Consider the following 21,838-nt stretch of genomic DNA (forward strand, 5'->3'; position numbering starts at 1 on the left):
TATGACTTTCCCTAACAGTTCAATACCGAAGCCTTGTTTATTCTTTTACAAACAGTGCAGTTTCAAACAGACAAACACTAACTTCAGAACTTTGTCTTAAATGTTCAGTGGCACTTTTTAAACTGTTTCTTTTATTGGCAAGATGTTATGCTTCAGAGGACACTTCACATGAAACATTTATATGCTAATTCATGAAGCACATCCCCTGTAATACAATGCAGTAATTCATACACTCATAGTAACTATACTCATAGGATCCATAGAGCTCACAAGACATGCACAAACTTGTGAAATTCAAAAGACAGAAGTACACAGAGCACTACAAGAAATTCTTCTTGACATAGTTGCTTTTAATTTGTAATTTCCATAATGTTTTCTCATCCAAGTATTAACATTTCCATCACCAGACCCCTATATATCATTGGCTTACATTGACATCTGCTGGAAGTGACTGGGATTGTAAAGCATTCCTTTTTTCCTCAGTCGGTGTCTGATTTAACTCTACAGGCAGCCTGATATTTCTACTTCCTTTACTGCAAGTACAGGTATCCAAAAAACCCCTAAGTAGTGGGACATTTTAAACAAACTTTATAAGATACAATGTGAAATTTTAAGCCACAAAAAAATTCCCAAGGCTATTGGTGCACAGATGTTTTATCAGACAACGTGCTTTAAAATTTTATTTGAAATTTCTTTTAACTACTTTTGGGGCAGATTCAAGCTCAACACATTGAGAATCCATCCATTTACTAGTCTCTCAGGCTAATTAGCAAATAATTATTACTGCAAGAGTCACTAAACAGTTCTGTGACAAACATTGTCACATATAAGCCCATATACAAAAATGTGACTAAATAGGTTTTGAAACACTTCTAATTTACTGGTGTTTATGAAAAGACAATTAAAAACCACATCTTTACGTTAATGGAGACTTGTCTTATTCACAAAAGCAACCAGAGCTGTTTAATGATATAATTGATAAAGACAAGAATAACTGAACCATGCTTGTTAAAATAGCTTGTACATACACAAACTGCTATCATTCTTCATAATGAAGATACACCTCTTCGTACAGCTTCGTAAACAGAAGCACTTTGAAACATCCATTTGAAAACAAGGTAATTTTCCCTCATGCCAGAACTACTTCTACAAGCCTCACTGTTATGAGCCAGATGCCCCATTACACCCTTTTCTGACTTCCAAATTCTACTGTAGAGATGCAATCTCCTTTACTTGATACCATTTTTGTATGCTTCATAATAGAAATCATCTCAGATTGAATCAATTATCATGAGTTATGATGGCTTTGCTTTATCATCAGAACAAGGATGTGGTCATGTGCTTTGGCTTTCACACGTCTTGTATGCAAAACTCAGGCACAGCTTGAACAAACACAGGCATTTTTCAAGTATCACAAACAGCAAGAATTTTAAGGGGGGGGGGGGGGGGGGAGGGGGGGGGAGGAGAAGTAGGTTCTAAGGCAGCCAACTAGAACTTCTGCAAGTTTATGTCAGGATACAGCTGAACACCTCTCCAATTTTACGTTTTTCCAAAGTTACAAAGCAGGATCCTTATCTCAAAGACCAACAGTACACCACTGCATGATCATTCCACAAAGATTAGTTTGAATTATTTTACTATGTTTTATTTTAACCTGAATGATCAGACTAATTTTTTTTAAAAAATAAATAAAAGAAACCCGAGGGTTTTCCTAGATGTCTTAGATCATTATCACAGTATTAAAGTTCCAAACTACTGAAACCGTGAAGAAGAAACAGAAATAGTCAGCCACCAGAAGAGGCAACACAAACACCAATGTCAACGTGCACATTTTCCTCCAACTTTTCCTTATTTTCTTTCTCTGACAGAACTCTATAAATACAGGCAAGTGAAGTCAACATTTCTTGGCTGCATATTAGTCTGCTGAAGTCATTCCTAATTAAGTTCCATGAAGCTCAAAACTGAAAATAGTTACTCTACATAATGGGTAACCAGGAGTTAAAGTACTGCAATTACCAAAAATCATCCAACTCCTTTGAAAGAGGAGATGTGGTAGCATTTTACAGAAGATCACTTAACAGTAACAGTTTCCTCCTGGACACTTCAATGGTTGTCAAGAAAGCACTTTAAAACAAAAACAAAAAAACCCCACTGACAAGCAGCATGAGCTTTTGTACTGCTTTCTTTATCATAACACACGCATGAGAGCATGGCAGACTTTAAACACACACGAGATAGTCTAGGTACTTTTGACACTCTTCCCATTCCTGATTTTTTTTTCTTTTCTTTTCTTTTCTATCTCAGAAAGACAACTGCTAGCATTAGACACTCTCAAGATTTAGGATTTACATTCTTACCTTACAAAGCTTCTGGTAACGAGGAGAAGAAACTGCCATCCTCTGTAAACGATGCAACAACAACACAACTTTCTGCAGAGACGTTCTCACCACAGCCATCATTTTAAGTTTGCCACACTTCTGAAGACACCTCAGAATTTGCATTATAAATGAAGAACAACTATCATTTCCTCCCGGTCACTGGACAATGATTTGCCGGCATTCTGAGCATGCTCTCTTCCAGGACTGCTTTTGCAAGCCACAGGCTTTATACGTTTCAAAGGCAAAGGAGGTTGATATAGCATAAGTTTCTCTCCAAAAATAATCCCACAGAATAGATGCAAAAAGAATAAGAGCCTTTACAGATTCTTCTAACCAGTATTACTCAGCTCTGCTTTTGCATAGGATAAATGAAGTTGTTGAGCAGCAAAGCATCTGCCACCATTCAGGAGTGTACTAAATAGGAAGGAAGGATTATTAATTTAAGCCTGAAAGCTGCAGGAACAAAAAAAGGAATTCCTTCAGGGAGACGACTCCAGCATATCACAACAGTTGCTCTCCCCTCGTAGCTGCTTTCTATCGGCAGACTGAGCATTTGCTCCCTCACCCTGCGAAAGGATGCTCTTGCTCTCAGGCTGAACGCAGCTCTGGCAGAGCTGTAGAGTGAGTGAATAACAGACTGTGTTATAAATCTTGAGAGAGGAGCAGAGGGATACCTGCCCTAATTATATCAGCCATACGTTAAAGGCTAATAAATCACACAGGCACTTCTCAAAACTAGATTACCCAATATAAAAGGAAAAACCACAGGGGGTAAACCTCTCTACTATGAAAACTCTCTTAAAGCTCATTTAGTTAAAGGGATCTCAAAGGATTCTGACTTGCACCAGAAAGTAACAGTGTTTTTCAGAAGCCACTTCCAATTAAAATCTTTTCCCAAATGACCTCTTAGGACAAGACAGAATAGGGTTTCAGCAAATTGAAAGTATACAGTTGCACCCTCTCCCTTTTTCTAGCCATCCTTGAATCCAAAGAGCTAGCACCATTTTGACCTTTTTTCCCATGACAAAGCACAACTATTTAAGCCATCAAAGGATAGCAAAACATTTGCGTGTTCTACTGCTACCAGCAAGGGAGTCCCAGTGCAATCCAACCAACATACCCCTACATATGGTGATACTGCAGTATAACCAGAGACAGCTATTTCTTAATACTTCCAAGGGTGCTACAATCAGTCTACTTAAAACTGTATTCAAGCAGCTGCCATAGCAAACCTCCAGGGAAGCTGCTACCAACACCGTTGTGAGTAATCACATTATTTAATCTGTATGTTGCCACATGAACAGGTACCTACACAGTTCAGGCACATCAACCAGCACAGCACAGCGACACCAACTACACATAGCATGACAAGTTCACGTGAGGCTAGATAACATATGGCTTAGATGTCAGTGCATTATGCCTCTTCTCAGGTACTTGCAGGTACGCATCTGAGGGCATGCATACCAGGTGTAGGTTGTTCATACAGGACGTTTAAACCCTCTTCCCATCCAATTGTGCTAACACAGCTCTTTCATCCTTATTTTTCTACCATCTTCAGGTAAACTCCTTTTACCCTGTTTTGCTTCTGATCTGTCCAGCACCATGAGCAACATAATTTTGAGGAAGCAGAGCTTTCCTTCAACTCTGTAATAGAAACCTCACCATCTATATTCTTCACCTTGCTAGACTCACCTTATTTCCTCATCTCCACCTCTCACTTGAACCATTTCCCAGCACTCTATTGCTCCTGGCTTATTGTCTACTCTCGCAACAGAAATCTGTTTCTTTACTGGCTCTAGCCTACCAGCATTTGCTGACATACTGTTACCGAACATCTTTTGAGGAAATTTATGAAACAGCTCAGCTCCAAAAACACTGAGGCATTCAGAGCTCAAACCTCTTCTGTGTAATACAGAATCCATGGTCTACATCGGCCATTTTCTGTCAAGTCTGCTCTTTTCCTTCCCAGCTAATATTCAAGTTGGAATCAAGCAGTGTGAAAAACAGCCCACTGCTGGTTACGTTAATTTTAGTTTACAACAAAAAAGTTCTAAATTATTTTGAACATCTTTAAATCTGACCACCATAGGATTCCACACACATTGACCTGGCATTACTTCTCCTACTTCCAAACCAACTCCAGAATATTATTTTTATCTGGTAGATTAAACTCCAGTTAAGGCTCAAACCACCACAATATTCTGGCACTCCAACGTGGAGGTGATTTAAACCTTAACTGAAGTTCAATCTACCAGAAAAAAAATAATAACCTGGAGTTGGTGTGGAAGTAGGAGAAGTAAATTTTTTAACAAAATATATGTATATAGCAATAACAGGGAGGGTTTTCAAGGGTAAAGCATAAGGATGAATAGGAAAATATACAAAACCAAATTTGGATGGCCTTGTATCTCCCTCAGTGTATGTGGATTTCACTCCTTTAGAGAAGCATGGATGGGGCAGGGAGAAGATCAAGCCCGACCATGTGGCAGAACCAGGAGGCCAGCAGCAGCTGTTGGTACTTTCAAACAGGTGAGGCAGGAGCAAAGAGAAAAGTGGCCACCATGCCCTCCCCTTTATAGTCTTGCTGGACAGGAAGAGGGAGAGGAACAGACCAACTTAGACCTGGGGGACTCCTCATTCTGGGAGGGGGAAGCCAAGTCCACCTGGATCAGGTTTCTTTTGTCCCCTTGGGGACGCAGGGCTCTTGCAACCCTCCTACACACCCCCCCTCCCCCCCCCCCGCCCAGGATGGGTGTAACCCAGCACAATTATGATACTAAGAGAATGAACTAAAAAAAGCTTATAACTGTGAATTTTCTTCTTTTTGAAAATAAATTATTATTTTACTCAAAGTTGGCATTATTTGCATAGTACTGTTGCTAGCCTCAGATGGAGGGCAGAACAAAGCTTCAGCAGTGCCCATATCACTGATCCCACTGCACAGTACCTTGAACTTTGGCCAAACAAGTTAACCCCAAAGTGGTAATGGAGGCTAGTTTTCCCATGCACACAGATGCCACCATAAGGCATGATCCTAGTTTGAAAACACATGACATATAACAACAACAATAAAAAATTCATCATGTTTTATCTATGTTCAGCATATATTTCACCAAGAATTTATCACATCTTAAACACATAGTAAATTTTTACTCAATGCGCTTGCCTTAGGGGCAGAGGAATCTTCAGAGAGCGGAGAAGGTCGCAAGATCTGTGTTCATTTCTAAACCATTTCTAATAAATAATTCTTACCAATCAACAAAAGAACATAGTTATTTTATACCACTCAACAGGGGAAGAACAAAATCTTTGTTTAATCAGATCTTGAACTTCAGAATTTTCAAAAGGGAACTTGATATGAGGTACATCAAGATGGCAGAGATTCATTTTGTTTTCAGTAGTTCAGTTCAACAAATATTGGAAAAGAGAAATGTTGATTTTGACCTGTTTGATATAGTATTAGTGTCTTGAATTATATTTAAAGATAGTAGGGGACACAGTCCATTTCAGAAGCCATTATGCTGACAGTCTTTGACATGGTCTACTTCATTCCCTTTAGCAGTTGGAAAAATAAAAAAATAAACACACACACACAAAAAAACCCAAACAAACAAAAAACCCCACACCAAAGTGAGCACAGGCAAAGTTATGGGAAAGATGACTGTGCTTCATGTGCACAGTGCGTAGCAGCACACAGTCACAGAAAAAGATGGAGAATATGAGGTAATAAACAATGGGAGATCATTCCCAAGCACCTACATCTGCCTTCTCAGTGGATACAGCCAGAACACTGGGCATAGTCAGGAGTTGAATACAGATCTTCTCTACAGAGCAGGCCATTTTACCCAGCAGTTCTCCGCTCATACAGCTCAACAGTGGCAATTTTAACCAGCTCACAGAATAATGAAAGAGGGCAAACAATCTGTCATGAGCAAGATGCTGCTAGATGTTGCTATTACAGACTCATCTCAGCATTTCACAAAATGCTCCATCTCTGCAGATGAATTAACTGACTGACCAGAATCACCTAAATACTGGTGCTGACATGTTATCTTCAACAGACCCCAACTTCCAAAATATATTCTCTTTATTGTGATTACAGTACGCAGCTTGCTATCAGATAATGTAAACTATTTTGTTTCATTTAAATTCATTGTAGATAAATTCAGATCAACAGCACTACTGAAAGTAGCATCTTTTTTTTTTTCATTATAAGCTCTTCAAAGCCTTTACTTAGACCAGAGACAACATTATTCCAAACCCAGAGTGCAGGACATAATCAATCTAGCCCCTCAGTTCTGTGCATATAAAAATAATTGTTCTGAATGAGGCAATCTCTTTGAAGGAAATGATGTATTAAAACATGAGAGAAAGATGACACACAAACGGTGTTCACATCAGGTTAACAGGACAAAGAAAATGCTTACATCATAGAAACACAAAATCCTTTTAGATAGTGATGTTCAACCTTTTGCTGCCACAGACCCAAAGATAAAATTTTTTGAAGAGCTGTCAGGTCTTCACACACTTTTTTCCTGTTTTCCCTCAATACAATGTACCTTCAATGCAGACTGAAACCAGCTGCTCTCCCTTTCTCTTTTCCCCCCAAAGGAGATGTATAGGCTATGCAAAGGCAGGAACCACCAGACCACTACTCACCTAGCCTGTGCTTCTTAAGACAGGGAGAAGGAATGTCCTTTCTAGATTTTAGACAAGCTAGGGTGTCCATACATTAAAAATTACTGTAAGTGGCATTAGTTATTTCTTAGGTTTCCAGTCTGTGTACAGAAAAGCAGACCAGCTAGGGAGCTGCTGAGCAGCAGGAAAGGGTGATCCAAGTATGACAATTTTTTGAAGTGCTAGAAAAGCAGGAGGAAGAAGGCAGCATGCAGAGACAGGAGACATTACAGACCAGGAGGGCTTTACTTGGAGAGAAGTAGATGAAATTGTTTGGTTAGACAATCATACAATGCAACTAGGTTTAATCAAGTATACACTTCTTGAATACCATCACCCTTTGAGGACATTTAGGAGCACTCAGTGCCACAGGTGTTCCCAGAATACATTTTAAACCTTAGGAAGAAAATTCTGCTTCCTTCACAGCCTTCAATTCCAAAACACTGGATCTTAAACACCTTCCAATAGGCTGCAGGTTTCTCTGCTCTAGTAAATAGCTATCCTTTATAACATTTGCTACTGAGAGAAAGTATGAATAGCAGCAGCATTATTTATTTCTCACCTGCATCTGCTTTCTGAGTTCCTTTATGCAGGCACTGTCCTGAGCAGTGTTCTCACGCTGGGATGCATCTGCTAGAACATTAAGTGTTGTCTCAGCCTCTTGAAGCCACTTAAGGAAGCTTTCCAGATCCTTGTGCGAGGCCTGTACTGTCTTCAACTCTGTCTCCAGGAAATTCTGCCTATCAACAGCTCTGAAAACAAGATAAATATTAGAATATTCTCCCATAACATAAAACATCACATACATCACAATGAAACTTTCTAATAGAAAATCTGGAAATTATCTCTATTAAGAAACTGCACATCTGTCACAGCTTGTTTTATCATTATTTATTATCACCATCTCTCTGGTTATTTTATCTACAGCTATCCACAGATGATCTGAAGTGGTTATATAATGTCATAGTCCTGTTTTAAAAAGGTGTGCAGAAGAAATGTAATTACTAATTAAATTTATCTTTTTTTTTTTCCTTTCTCAGTATTACTGTCATGGATTTATGTTACCATTTTGGGTAACATAACATACTTTTCGCATCTAGTAACACACGTGAAAAGTGCACCTCAAGTTGCACTACAGAAGGTTTAGATTGTGTATTAGAAGAAACTTCTTGACTGAAGGGGTTATCAAACATTGGAATAGGCTCCGCAGCAGGGTGATTGAATCCCCATACCTTGTGCTGTTTAAAAGACAAAGATGTGGTGCTACGGGGCATGGTTCAGCATCAAACATAGTACAGTTAGATAATGGCTGGACTTGATCTTACAGGTCTTTTCAACCAAAACAATTCCATGATTCTAGGGTTCTACACGTGAATACTTTTACTTATCAACAAAAATTATATGGAGCAGAGGCACTGAAAGTTTGCGATTTTTTTGCGATCTTCCTCCTTTGCAATGAGCAGAAATACACCCTTAAAGTTTTTGAGGGATGAAAAGTTTAACATCTGGTTTTTGCTAAAAGACAAGACTTTTGACACTGTTCCTCAGACAGAATAATATACTGCCATCATAACAGTCAAGCCACACTCAACATGCTTAAATCGAAACAAAAAAGACTCCATGCACAGTCCAGATTTTCATTCAATCCAAAAGATCTCCGGTTGGTACAAGCCCAAGTTTTTGTTTGTAAGAGTACTTCTTAAGATGTAAGGAACTCATTTAAAACTTCAAAATATTTCCTAGAAAAAAGATCACATTTCACTTCTGCATAACAGAACTGTTTCCTTCTCATTGAAATGAAGATCACATGTGAAACTTCTATAGTCATCAGTTTGAAAAGATCTGATTAACAATGTTAATTAAAGCATGACAAGCTAAATTAAATCCATTTGAGGCTGTTACACTGAAGAACCCCTTTTTCAAAATCAGGACATACGAAACAAGATGTCCCAAACTTGTACACTGTATAGAAATCTTTAACAGGGCTACTATCTAGAATACTGCTGCTAAGAAGGAAGGTCACTCTTATTTTCACATCAAGGACTGACCATATTGTAATATTTCAAGAGCAAAGTGGTATTTGATTTCCAGCACAAGAAAGCCAAAATGCTCAGCATTTGATATTTCCACAGGAATTCAACACATTTTGCCAGGAAGGCCCACAAAACTTAAGTATCTTCTGCCTCCTGTTCTACTTCAGATTTCTTTCCTCCTTGCCAGGTTGTGGCAACAGTACTGCTCAACTAAAGCTTTTGGGTTTTTTAGGAAGCAAGTTGCAGGTGACATTTCAAAGCAGGTATTCTGGTTTGCTAGCACATCAAGAAAAGAAAAAAACAGATGCAAGGAAAAGCTGTTTGATTGCAAGAAAATCTCATGCAACTCAATTCCACAAGGCTTAAATTCCCAAGTACTCACATAAACAACCAAATTTTCCAGACAGCGTTGCAACCTTCACTTTAGGGACTTCAGACTTATGTCACTTGCTAACAATTGCTTTATCCAAAATAAGACTGTGAATCATTCTTGACTTTGTGCCTGCCCAGGTTTCAGCTATTGGTAAATGACTAGCAGGGCAAGCAGTATTCATTCTTGCTTCTTGCTAGAAGCACTGAAATGCTTCACCTACTCTTGAGAAAAAAATAAAGACCGTTGCAGGTATTATAAATGGTTTTATTGCCTAGAAAAAATAACAAGCATCAGCTCAAAAATTAGAGCACATCAAGGAACTGTGAAAAAAATGTGAAGTAAAAGCAGTTGTGAGCTCTGGCTTCAAAACCTTTTCCCTCTGCAGGGATTTTCTTCCCTAGCAGGGCGTTAAGGCCAAAGGTGGAAATAAAGGATTAACAACAGGAAGAATCAGCTGGTAACAAAGGTGACTTTCAAAGGAAAATAAAAGCCCCAAAGGATGAAACACTGTAAGTGACCCAGATCTCTAAGTCTAAGTACTGATATACTAGATGGGAATTGAGACAACCTGAACTTTGTAGCTAGTAATGCTTATTGAAGAATGTTGTCTTCAGCCTGAAGTTTTAAATTCTCAAACTTTCCACTTGGTTGAAATTAAAGGAAAGGATGAAATACTACTACAGTCCCACTGCTCCATGGTATTTGAACTAAAGCTGAAAATCATCCCTTTCACTAAATATGTAGTACAGCAGCATAAATTAACAGATTTACAACCAATGTTCTAAACTGACATTGGTTTTTTTTTGAAGAGGGCCTTATAGCAGGAGAGAGCAACACAGAGCTGCCAGCAAAGGCCACAAATGTAAAATATAAAATGATGGAGAATTTTGTACTGCAGATTAATCACTGTCCCATGCCACAAAAGGATGACTCAGACTTTCAAATAATTCTAATACAATTAGAATTGTCTCAAAAGATAGGATCCTTCTAGAATGTAAGAGCTAAACATAAGGAAAAACTTGAGAATCCTTACTTCACTTAACACAGTGACACAGAGAAGGTCTAAGCAGATTCTATTAGCAAAGATGCCCAAGAAAACAAAAAATTTAACTCTGAGTTTTCATGGCACTGTTTCAGGTTTCCTTTCCATCCAATTTATTTTTTTAACTAAAAAAAAAATAAAAAAATCTACAATGCATACAAGGGTATGATCAAAAGAAAGTCAAAAAATAACACCTGAGATGGTAGACACAGCAATTACAATCCCTTAGTGAGGCAGCAAAAACACATGGAATTTACTACAGTTTCAGCTTAAAGCATAAAACCAGAACATAAACAACCACTGGGCAGAGTATCCAGCTTAGACACAATCAAGCTGGGTAGCTTCAGTGTCTTGATGCCAACAGATTTAAAAGAAGCTCCTTCAACTTTATATGCCATGGCTACAGTGCTCTTGGTAGTGTTCCTGTGCTATACAGAACTGTGATCCTCCCAGATAGTATTACCAAGGACCCCTTCCACAACCTTCAACTATGGAACTAATTGGTATTTGAAAGCATTATGCTATTAATACAGACCAAAGGGCTCCACATACAGTTGTCTTGTGTATCCTTGAGACACACCAGTAATACCTTCTATGCTTATAGACTCCAACTCCTGGTGTTGCTGTCAAACAATTAATTTATTCCTCCTGATGATCAGAGGTGGACTTACTATGCCACTGGTTCATGTTCTTACCATGATTACACAGTGGGTTCCACACTGCCTCCCATGACTGATACAGCCCCACTTGCGCTAGCCTTCTGGGAACATGTTTATTTCTGATAGCTGAGACACAAACCCATTCAGAAGAGGAAGGGGAAGAATCCTCCTCCTCTAGTTTAGACAAATGTCTCAAGCTTATCAATTGTCCCATCCATCACTCCAACCACCTTCTCATCCACTTGCTCAGTGGCTGGCTGAATAGGAGAAGGAGCTGGTGAAGGACATGAAGCAGGTGTCTGAACAGGAGAAGGAACCACTACAGGGTCAGTGCCACTCTCAGAGACACTTGAGTGTCCCAAGATCTGCTACATGAAGTAAGTCATGTCACTTAGGGCTCACCAATATTCCTATTTATTGTATGTAAAGCAAGCATAAAACCCTTAATTCCCTTGAAAAGGAACATTCTTGCCTTTCAATTCTACTCTGCTGCTCCATGGGGTTATACTGAGCAGTTCCATGATATTGCTACTCACTGGCTCTCAAATTCATCTTTTACATTCTGTCCCTACTTAAAAAACCAAAGCAAAATACTCATCTTCCTAAGGCTGCAAACTGCAAAACACCAGCCCCAGTGCTCACTGAGGAGCTTCAGTTATACATAATAGAATGCAATTTTTAATTATTATTCCAGACTTGAAGCAGATTAAAAAATTAGAGGCTTCTGTGCAGGAGTTGTTCTTCCTGGTCACCTGCTCCAAGCAACGGGCAGTTTTGTGCCAGTTCCAGGCAAAACACTGCAAAGTTTGAATGCGATTAGGACTGATGTAGTCTACAGTTACAGCTCTGCCAACAAGGAACTGTTTCCCCTCACCCTTTAATTGCATCCCCAGATATCATGATGAAATTCAGTTGAAGCAAGTTAATGGAATTTTTGTTAAAACATAGTTTAATTTAAGAAAGGATGACCTGACAGTGAAAACGCTGCAAACCCCAGTCTTCATCCAAATGAATGGTCAGAAAGGGTCACTTCAGTAGATCCTTTCACGTGCACATATATGCATGCATACATATAGACTTTGGTTGTCATCATCCCCAGTCTGATATACACAGGATCAGTTTTCTCTTCTGTCCCTCTAACTACAAGCCATATACCATCTTTAAAGCAGCAGGCACTGAGTCAGACACTATTCTAAATGTTAACTGTCTATCAAATAGTAAAAATAATTTCTGCAGAGATTAGATTACCTTACAGGAAAAAAAATATTATACATGAGGAAACACCATATTTTCATTGAGACATATTTGCAAATGTGTCTTAATAGAGGACAAACAGAAAGAGTAAGCTTCAAGTAAGACTTGGCTCCTAGAGCTCAAGTATTTTCTAGATGGGAGTGATAGAAGCATTGCACTCAAACCCAAAGCACAGTTTCCAATAGATAAAAGGTCATAATGAATCAAAGTGATGGAAGATTAAGGTGAAAACTTAGAATCTTATGAAAAGCAAGTATAGCAACTATCTACAAATACATAAAGCATACCAGCACCCAGGAAGAGTAGACAAAGTGTTCAAAGACAGTTAGGAGAAAATAACAGCACAGGCAAGCATGAGACAAAACATTCTGATTCTCCCTTAAAAAAACCCAACACATAATTAGGAAGCCTTCAATCATGAACTGTCAGAATTTCAGTTGTTGAAACTCAAAATGGCTTCACTATAATTGGCTAATTATCTACTGTAGGCCTACATGCTACACCAAAGCAGAGAAGAGTCAACAATGTATATATATGCATAGGATATGGGTATGAGGCACAAATAGCTTCATGGAGTGAAGTCTTGTCATTACCTTTGGTTCAGATTAATCCAACAAGAATTCATTTGGTCAGTGGTTTCCTTCACTCTCCTTGTGTCGTCATTACGATATTCTCGAAGAAGTTTATTAGAGAGATCATTGAATGCAGAAACTGTGATGTCACCTCTATGCAAATCCTGTATTAACAGCTAAAAAGTAATTCCAGAGTGAGATATAGTAAAATTAAAAATAGATTATTTTTCATATAATTGCTTTATCATATCATTAAACCTTTTCTTCTTTTTTTTTTAATTACACATTCACCATCTAGAAGAAAAATCTGAAAACGAAAATCTACAGACACTGTGCTGACAATGAACCAAACAAAACACAAATAGGTGAAGAAAAATTCTATTTGTCAGAACTGCCAAATGCTAGAGAAATCCTCTTGTGTGTTTTACTGACAACAGATGTAAAAACACTCCCATATTTTTAGTAGCATGAACAAGTTTAAATTATGTAATTGGGATATAAGCAGCAGCTAGAAGTTGCATAAATTAAGCACTCAGCTAGAGAATTTGGTTTCACTGTTTTGTGGAATGGTTTTTTTTGTTTTAAATGAAGAAAAAGCATTTGATGTCTTTGCTTATTGTGCAGGCTATTCATAGCTTTACAGAATCCTGAATTCAAGACTATTTCTAAATGAAAAAAAAAGAAAACAATTTGCATATATATATATATATGTACACATATAATCTATCCAGCTGTATCTCACAATCTCTGTACTAAGTACTTGGGCAGAGGCCTACTTTCACTTAGGAAAGCAAGGCAGACCCAAAAATCTGTTTCTAATGCCCTGCTTCCCTAACAAAAGATTATAAAAAGCACACAACTGTTTTTCTATAGATCAGTGAAGATTTCTCACAATCATACTGCTTATACTCAGCTGCACCCCTACATCTTCCCTTCATGTACATCAGTGTGCTTGTATGTATGTGTGTGTATATATATAGTCGCACAGTGTTTTAAACTGTTGTAGCCCTGTTGTAAATACTAGACTGATAACATTCCCTTCTTGCTGATTTGTCTCTTCAGTTCTCATCCTGTGCCCCCTACAGCTTGCCTTTTTTTCTGACAGCCACCATCGCAAAGGACATCAGACTTACTGATTTGTCCCAGCAGGTTTGCTGTGATATGAAAAGCAGCAAAGTCTGAATGGGATTGGAGGGGGAAAAAATAAAGAGCAGTGTTGAGTACACCTGGCACCCATCCAAAGTGAAATTCAGGGTAATTTTAATTAACTTGGTCTATTCCTGGATTTACTCAGCTATTGTTAATAGGTTTCTATGAAGTAATACCTGTTACATACTATGGGTTTGACTAAAGTTCTAGTGGTCTGAGGTTCAAGCTTTTTGCACAGTATCACTTACTTGATGCTATGCTCATTTCAACTACACTTGCACATGCCACCTGCTTCCCTCCCAGAACATGATTCTCAGAAAGTCTAACACATTCCAATTTAAAAAGAGAGAGACACCGTTGAATCCAGTAGTGTTGCATAGACTGAGTCTGGTGTGGCAAAAAAAGCTATGTAGATGGTCTTACTTTATTGTCTGAGATCTGTTTGGTAAGCATCACTTTTGGGGCTTGCTGGAGCATACGCAGACGGATCTCACACTGCTCCATGAGCTGCTGCATTTCTTGCCTCTGCTCATCCCATTGCACGCTGTCTGTCAGCATGTACTTCAGCTGCTGCTGCCGCAACTCCACACCATGCTGGGTACTGTCCCACTGGTTCTTCACCTTCTCCACTGTGGAAGACAACACAGAACATCAAGAACCTGAGGCAATCAAACAAGTAATCAGAACTATCAATTAATTATCAGGATAAAAAAAGCAATAATTTAATTCTCAAATACAGTGGTTCCTGTATTCAGTACTTTAGTCACCCATGTCGCTTACACATTCATGCAAGCAAATGATGCAAGTGTTTGGTTACCTCATTTAAGCAGGTCAGCATACATCTAACAGTTATTATTTCTGGAATATTTCAAAGGTGTTACTCTAAAGTACAGACATGTGGGAGGCAATTCTGCTGCAGCTGCCCTACAGAGATACGCCAGCAGCAGGGCTCCACGGAGCGAGTCATCTTTGTGCATCCACAACTTAAAACTAGTATAAACACATAGTTGTATCTGAATAGCTTAAAGAAAATTGAACAAAGTTTTCCAGAACCCTGTGCGTTGAGGCCAGTCTAGTGGCATCTGTGCTACAATTTTCGCCAAGGTAGAAGCAGTTCAGTAACAACCTACTTCAGCACTTTCATTCTACCATAGGCTTTTATAAACCCAGGTAGATTACACAGCAGAGAAGTTATTGCTCACACCCCATTTCCTTCAAGCATTCCATTCCTCTCCAAATAAACCGAGTTAACATTAGATGATCAGTAAACAGGCTTTAAACTTTAATAAACAAAGGGTGAAAAAGACAACATGACACAAGCCTGGGAGAAAAAGTAGTGTGTCAGGGAAACGAGTAAGTCTGCTTTCAGAGAAAAATGAATAGCATCAAAACTTTTTCTTAATACTTGCAGACCATAAAAGAGAATATTACTTTAAAGTCTACAGAGATGGAAACAAGTTTCCCTGTTACTTTTTATTACAGATAGAAACACATATTGCTTAGAAGAGCAAAAATGCAACTGTTAAAAAGCGACCAAACAAATAACCTAAGAAGAATTTCTTGAAATATCTGTACTCTGAGCAAGAGCAGGTAGGCAGCATGTAACTCATCCAATATGTTTATCAGCAAGCATACAATTTTATTAGAGAACTAATACTTGATACTTGAGAACACACTCGATACTTGAGTTACCTTGATACTTTATGACGCAAAATTGCTAGAGGTTGTGCTTGAGCCGAAAACACCTAAGTGAACTTTAACCCTTGTGTTTTTATTATTGTTTTAAGCTTTTTACAGTAATTCAAAGGCATTATGCCTCCTCTTCTTGGGAAGATCTCTCAACCTTTAGTACATACAACAATATTTCATTTAGTTTCACAAAGCTCTCAAAGACTGTGGCAGCAAGCCCACTTGTCTGAGTAACTGTATTGCTGGCAGACAAACACAATAATCTATGCAATATAGATTCATCAATCTCAACCCACAAGCAACTTTTGGATTAATTTTCAGGCATAACATAGGCCATACTGAATGAGAACTTAGAAGAAAGATTCACTAACCCAACAGCAAATAATAACATCCATTTTTAATTATTACCAAAAAAAACTTTAAAAGGAAACCAGCAGCTGCTGGGAGAGCTCAGTGGCTTCACCAAAACAGCAAAAACAAAACCAGAAGTGAATAAAGGCTATAACCCCATGTGCTGGCTAACTAATTGCAATGAAAAACCTTTTAAGTGTTTAGGGTCACCTGACAAAGCTGGAAAAAATATCTCTGAGAAACAGCTGCCTACAAGAGCAACTTCACTGAAATGGATAGATATTTCACATTTACATAGCAGTTGTAGTAGTAAGGGAATAATATTTCTTGATATATTTTTCCCTATTAGTAGCTTGGTTGACCTTATTCTCTGCACTGTTGACACATTTCCCTTTCCTTCAGTCTCCATCAAAACAGGACAGAAAAGTAATAAAATTCTTGGTAGCCTCAGCGTTCAATAAGTAGCTTGCTAGAAAAAGTTGTCAAGAGCACCAGTTTGCTATATCAAAGGCAGAAAGATTAGAAAGAATTCCTGATGAGCCTGTGTTTTTAATTCCCAATGTCCATAGAGTAATTGGGAGGGAAGTTCTGGAGAAGGAAGGTTTTCTTTGTTTCCACGCTCCTAGCTATTTGAGTAATTAGGTTTCATCTAACAACATACAGCAGGCACACAGGAATTTGTAGGGCATCAGTATACTCCCCTCAGTATTTAAAGGAGGTGCATAAAACAGTTCCGAGTGCTTTTCTTTGAAGAGCAAACTTTACAGACGCCAGTAGCAACAAAACCTTCACTTCTTTCCTGTTTCATGATGGGTTGCAATATCTTCACACATTTCTATTTCATATAGTCTGTCTTAGATGGCAGGCGCCATCTCATCAGACACTTCAACATATCTGTGGGCTTTCTGTCCAACCCCGTTTTCTCCAGCACATAGTACAGAATCACTGAACGGTTTGGGTTGGAAGCGACCTTAAAGTTACCTAGTTCCAACACCCTGCCAAGGGAAGGGACACCTCCTACTAGACCTACATCTTGAGGTAATAAAAGAAAACTACATTGCAGAAGGGAACATAAGGAACTACAGTTTTTCCATTTTTATTTCTAAGTGTGGTATTTTCTGCTGTGTGAATTTTCTAATATTAACAACTGTCAAAGCTTAATGTTTCAAAGATTACATTGTCCCTTAGTTCCCAGTTGTGTCAGTTACATGTTTTCTTCCATTAAATGCCACTAAAAAAAAAAACAAATTCAAAGGTGGTGGGGACTTTTAAACCAGAAACTCAATTTTTAAGGACAAAGTGGTGACTTAAAAGCTCTTCTAACTCTCAGTCAACAATTTTGAAAGTATATGTACAAAGTTATTGTCCTAAGTCAATACATTTGTACTTTTTGCTAACCGCCCAATGCATCATAGCTCGAAAAAAACCCAAAGAGACAATTAGTTCCTTTCAGCAATAAACAAAAGAGGAAAATTCTTGACTGAAAGGGTTATCAACCACTCAGGGAGGTGGTTGGATCCCCATCCCTGGAGGTGTTTAAAAGACACAGATGTGGAGCTATGGGACATAGTTTAGCACCACACTTAGCAGAGTTAGATAATGATTAAGCTCAAGGATCTTAAAGGTCTTTTCCAATTGAAATGATGCCATCTGGGGAAGAACAACCCCATGTATTAGTACAGGCTGGAGGCTGACCTGCTGGAGAGCAGCTCTGTGGAAAAGGATCCGGGACTAGATGATCTTCAGACATCCCTTCAAACCCCTACCATTCTGTGAAATTCCAGCAAAAATATATACCTTTGCACTTCAGAAAATGGCCAGTCAAGAAAACAAGAGGCAATTCTTGTTCCATGAATTTTCATTAGGCTGTTAGACTTATAAGCCACTTAACTGCTAAGTTTTTAGTTTATTCAAGGAAGGCAACTTCAGGTAGTCTCAAAATCAAGAGCTTAAGAAAAAGAGGGAGATTTTTTAATTGACATGGAAACACTGAGTTTGCAAATACAGAAAGGAGAAACTTACATTTTTCTGTGATCACTGTCCTAATGTCTGAACTGGAAGTTTTATTTTTCAAATTCTGAGCCAATGTAAAAACAGAATCAAGCTGAGGGTGCCGCTGGTCCAAATCTGCCTTTGTTATCTGTTGAGAATTGGTATATGATTTTTAAGTCCAAAAAGCAGAATTTAGTGAACATCATCTGCATTATTTGTAGATAAAACAAAGCATGTTACCATAAGAAGATGGTTGTTATAATTATTGTAGCCCTTGGATTGTAACTGTATGGTAGCACTTCTTTACAAAGCAAAAATATTCTGAATTACAGCTACTGAAAATCTGTAGGTGAAGGTTAACCTGTACAAACCACAGTGTCATGGTTAAACCACAACACAGTCATTGCACAGTATTTTCCAGTAACTATTTTTCACACATCACATTATTCTTTCCAATTCCAGATTGTATTAGACAGATACAGAAACAGTTTAGCACTTTTTTTAGCCTGCAGCTTTTACTCTACATTTACTCATGTTAATTGCTATCAAGTAAGATGAACCTTATGCGCAGCATACATCCCAAAATACTGCCCCTAGTCACAGCTCAGCACAGCACGAGCTATCAACAGAAACAAACATTTACATCATAAGCATTTATGTTACAACTTCTAGTCGTTTTAGCATGTCTCTGGAAATCAGTTTAGCCAAACTATACCACTGCAAAACTCATCAGAGCCCTCTAAAGAGTGGATCATAAAGGTCATGCTCCCAATAAATATGAAGTTTCTCCAGTCTTTAGCATAAGATATCTACACATTTCCAAAAAGATGTCATTTCCGGCAAGTCCTCTCTACATGCTTTGTTTAAAACCAACAATCAAACAAACAATAAAATAGCAGTGCCTAGCTCACATGGGGACACAGGAACTGGTAGAGGAGAGAGAAGTGTCATAATGACAGAACTGAAAGTGTAACTTTCAAGTTACATATTTAATGCAGTCAGGCAGGTGAGGGGTTGGCAGGTTGGGGTGATTGGTTTGTTTAAACACATTTCTTCACTGACTATACAAACTATTAAAGTGTAAGTCAATTTTCAGTCCACTAGCCTTCAAAGCAACACATACTTTCATTTGTGCAATAGTCCGATTGATCTCTTCACTGTTTCCCACGGTGACAATGTTTGACTTGAGCATCTGGTCAATCAATACCAACCAGTCAGCCAGCTCAGTTGTAGTTTTATCCAGATCAGCAGGTGCAGAAAGTTCCAAAGCCTGCTGAACAGGAATTTCCAATGCAGAAGATACTAGCACCACCTTTTGGACATCTGAAACAGAGTTTGGGAGTTTTGTGCAAATGGAAATTATAGGGGGTTTCTGTAATTTCCATAAATACAATAATTCCTGTGAAATTACAAAGCAAAGTAAAATTTGTATTTGAGGCATTTTAAACACGAGAATCATAATCAGAAATTCCCTTTGCTCTTTTTTCTTTTTTTTTGTCAAGGGCTGTTATTTCATTGTATGTCAAAAACTCATCCAAAGGGTTTATCCTCAACACAAAGCAAGAACGCAGAAAACTTGCAATGATAAAATGACATGAAATCTAATAGTGCAAAGCTAAACATTGGAATGAAAGGGAATTGCCTCTTGTTAAGCATAAAAACCAATGCTTTCATTTAAGAAAAAGGTATAAAACTGTCTTCCTCACTTTGTATTATGTGCCAGAAAAGTTTTTGCCTACTCCTGGCTCATAATTCACTTAAGCACAATTAAGCTGAGCTACTGCAATAGATCTTTCATTGACTTGGCAATACACAATGATCCTAAGAAGGGACAGATGCCTGCTAGTTCAGATCCCATCCTTTCCTTCTTTTTAACCTGGCATTACAAAGAAGTGAGGAATGAGCTGTTCAAAATTCACTCCAGAAGCTGTGTTTGATTGTGCTCTGTTTCCAAGAAAACACTAAGTTAAATCAAGCTGGAACATGAATATTACACACTTGCCTCAAGCTATGAAATACAGGAGCTTTATTTAAACACCCTGCATGAAAGGAAAGAAGTTGAATCAAGGTTCTGAATGCATTAAACAGAAGTTGGTTTTCCTTTAAGATTTGTTTACTGCTGCTGAATGGGAGAAAATAAATAAATGCAAACAGCTAATACACTAAAGTTTAAGCTACAAATTCTTTTGGGAAAAGGGTATCTTTTCTACATGGCTCTCTAAAAAAGAGACCTGGGCAGCTGCTGATCTGCCTCGAACAACTGGAAAAGGGAGCTACTGTTGGTGTCTGACATAAGAACATGCCATGTTTAGCCAGCAGCCCCTACAAGACTCCTGAAGATGAACATCTAGAAGGTAAGACCTATCTGTGTCTCTACTGAGATGCAGAATGACCTTTATTTACAGGATTGCAGAAAATCTGCATGTAGGAGAAACAACTAACTAACTGTAAGGATCTTAATTACTAAAAGGCATGACCACAAGGCACAATTCACAGGAAACCAGGCTGTCACAAACACAGCTAATACATGGGCTCCTGAGGAGGAAGCCTAAGCCTTACTAAAACATTCCTCCATTTTAAAGCTCTTAAGGAAATTTTCAAGGACTCCTCCAATCCTGAACTGCAGAGTGACTTCTACCCTAACCAATATTCCCTCCCATGGTAATATGAAAGCCATTTCAAGCGCAACAATGGACATTACTTATTTCCACTTTTCTAAGTTTGTAGGGAGGGCTTTCCTTTTTGACCACAAACAGGATTAAATTCAATGCAATTAGGCAAACCGGAAAGATTAATCACTCACCAGAAGGCTTTGTCTGTGTAACAACATGAGACTGCCCAACAAATGCCTCCAGTTCTCTCACTCTGTCAGGTACATCTCTGAACACCTACAGCCCAACAGAGAGGGAGAAATTAAAACAGTAACACAGCCTATATTAGCAGCAAAAAAGTAATTGCGTATTAGAAGACAAAATATTCTACACTATGCTTGCTACAATGGCATGCCACATATATATGTCAACAAAATTTTTCAAGGTATCATTTAAAAACAATAAAAATACCAAGAGATACTCTTAAGTGTTAATGTAGTACATCCCAGTGTCTTACCTAAATCTTGGGAAAAAAAATTAATTAACTGTTGCAGACAGGTTGTTTATATGGTTTTTACTGCCTAAGCATCAAAGCTATGACTCATCATTTGAGTACACTTTGAAGAAAAGATGACACAAAGCATGACTTGTAGTCATCTGTGATAGCAAAGTAGAGAAACAGGGAACTAATTTGAAAAGAGAAAAAAAAAATATGCTACCAGTGAATGCTACTGTAGTGAAGACAAACTTACCTACCTTGCTTTTTAAAGGGCAGTGGTGGAAAGGTAATATACAAATGGCAGGGGGGCAATTCCCATTTTCATGGCTGAGTAGGTAAAAACATAACTGTTTTTCTTTCCCTGAACTATCAAAAGATCAATAAATGCTTACTTCCCTGATCCATAATATAATCCCAAATAATTCTGTTTTTAATTTGGATCTTCAGGCTCTGCTGGTAAAAAATTTGGGTTTACTCCAACCATTAACTTCTTTTCTTCTTGTATACTCAGAGAGACTGAACACTAGTGTTTCTAATTTACAGGAGTTATACCCAAGAAGAATCTAATTTGATGAGAAG

General features: G+C 38.2%; 1 protein-coding gene across 5 annotated transcripts in view; it reads right to left on the bottom strand.

The window, feature by feature from the left end:
• UTRN (utrophin) overlaps window positions 1–21,838 on the bottom strand; it is a 387,861-nt gene that overhangs the window by 199,897 nt on the left and 166,126 nt on the right. For 2 of the 5 annotated variants that reach the window (XM_054162749.1, XM_054162747.1), the window contains exon 1: window positions 2,358–2,600. In XM_054162749.1, the coding sequence (XP_054018724.1) occupies window positions 2,358–2,501 (144 nt within the window). In that variant the 5' untranslated portion in view covers window positions 2,502–2,600. Of the gene's footprint in view, window positions 1–2,357; window positions 2,601–7,617; window positions 7,808–13,009; window positions 13,165–14,560; window positions 14,767–18,199; window positions 18,318–19,292; window positions 19,493–20,972; window positions 21,058–21,838 lie in introns of those variants that run through there. The other 3 variants (XM_054162750.1, XM_054162746.1, XR_008462314.1) reach the window with 3 other exon arrangements.

Source organism: Dryobates pubescens, chromosome 6 (genome assembly GCF_014839835.1).
Source record: "Dryobates pubescens isolate bDryPub1 chromosome 6, bDryPub1.pri, whole genome shotgun sequence".
In the NCBI taxonomy this organism is placed as follows: Eukaryota; Metazoa; Chordata; class Aves; order Piciformes; family Picidae; genus Dryobates; species Dryobates pubescens.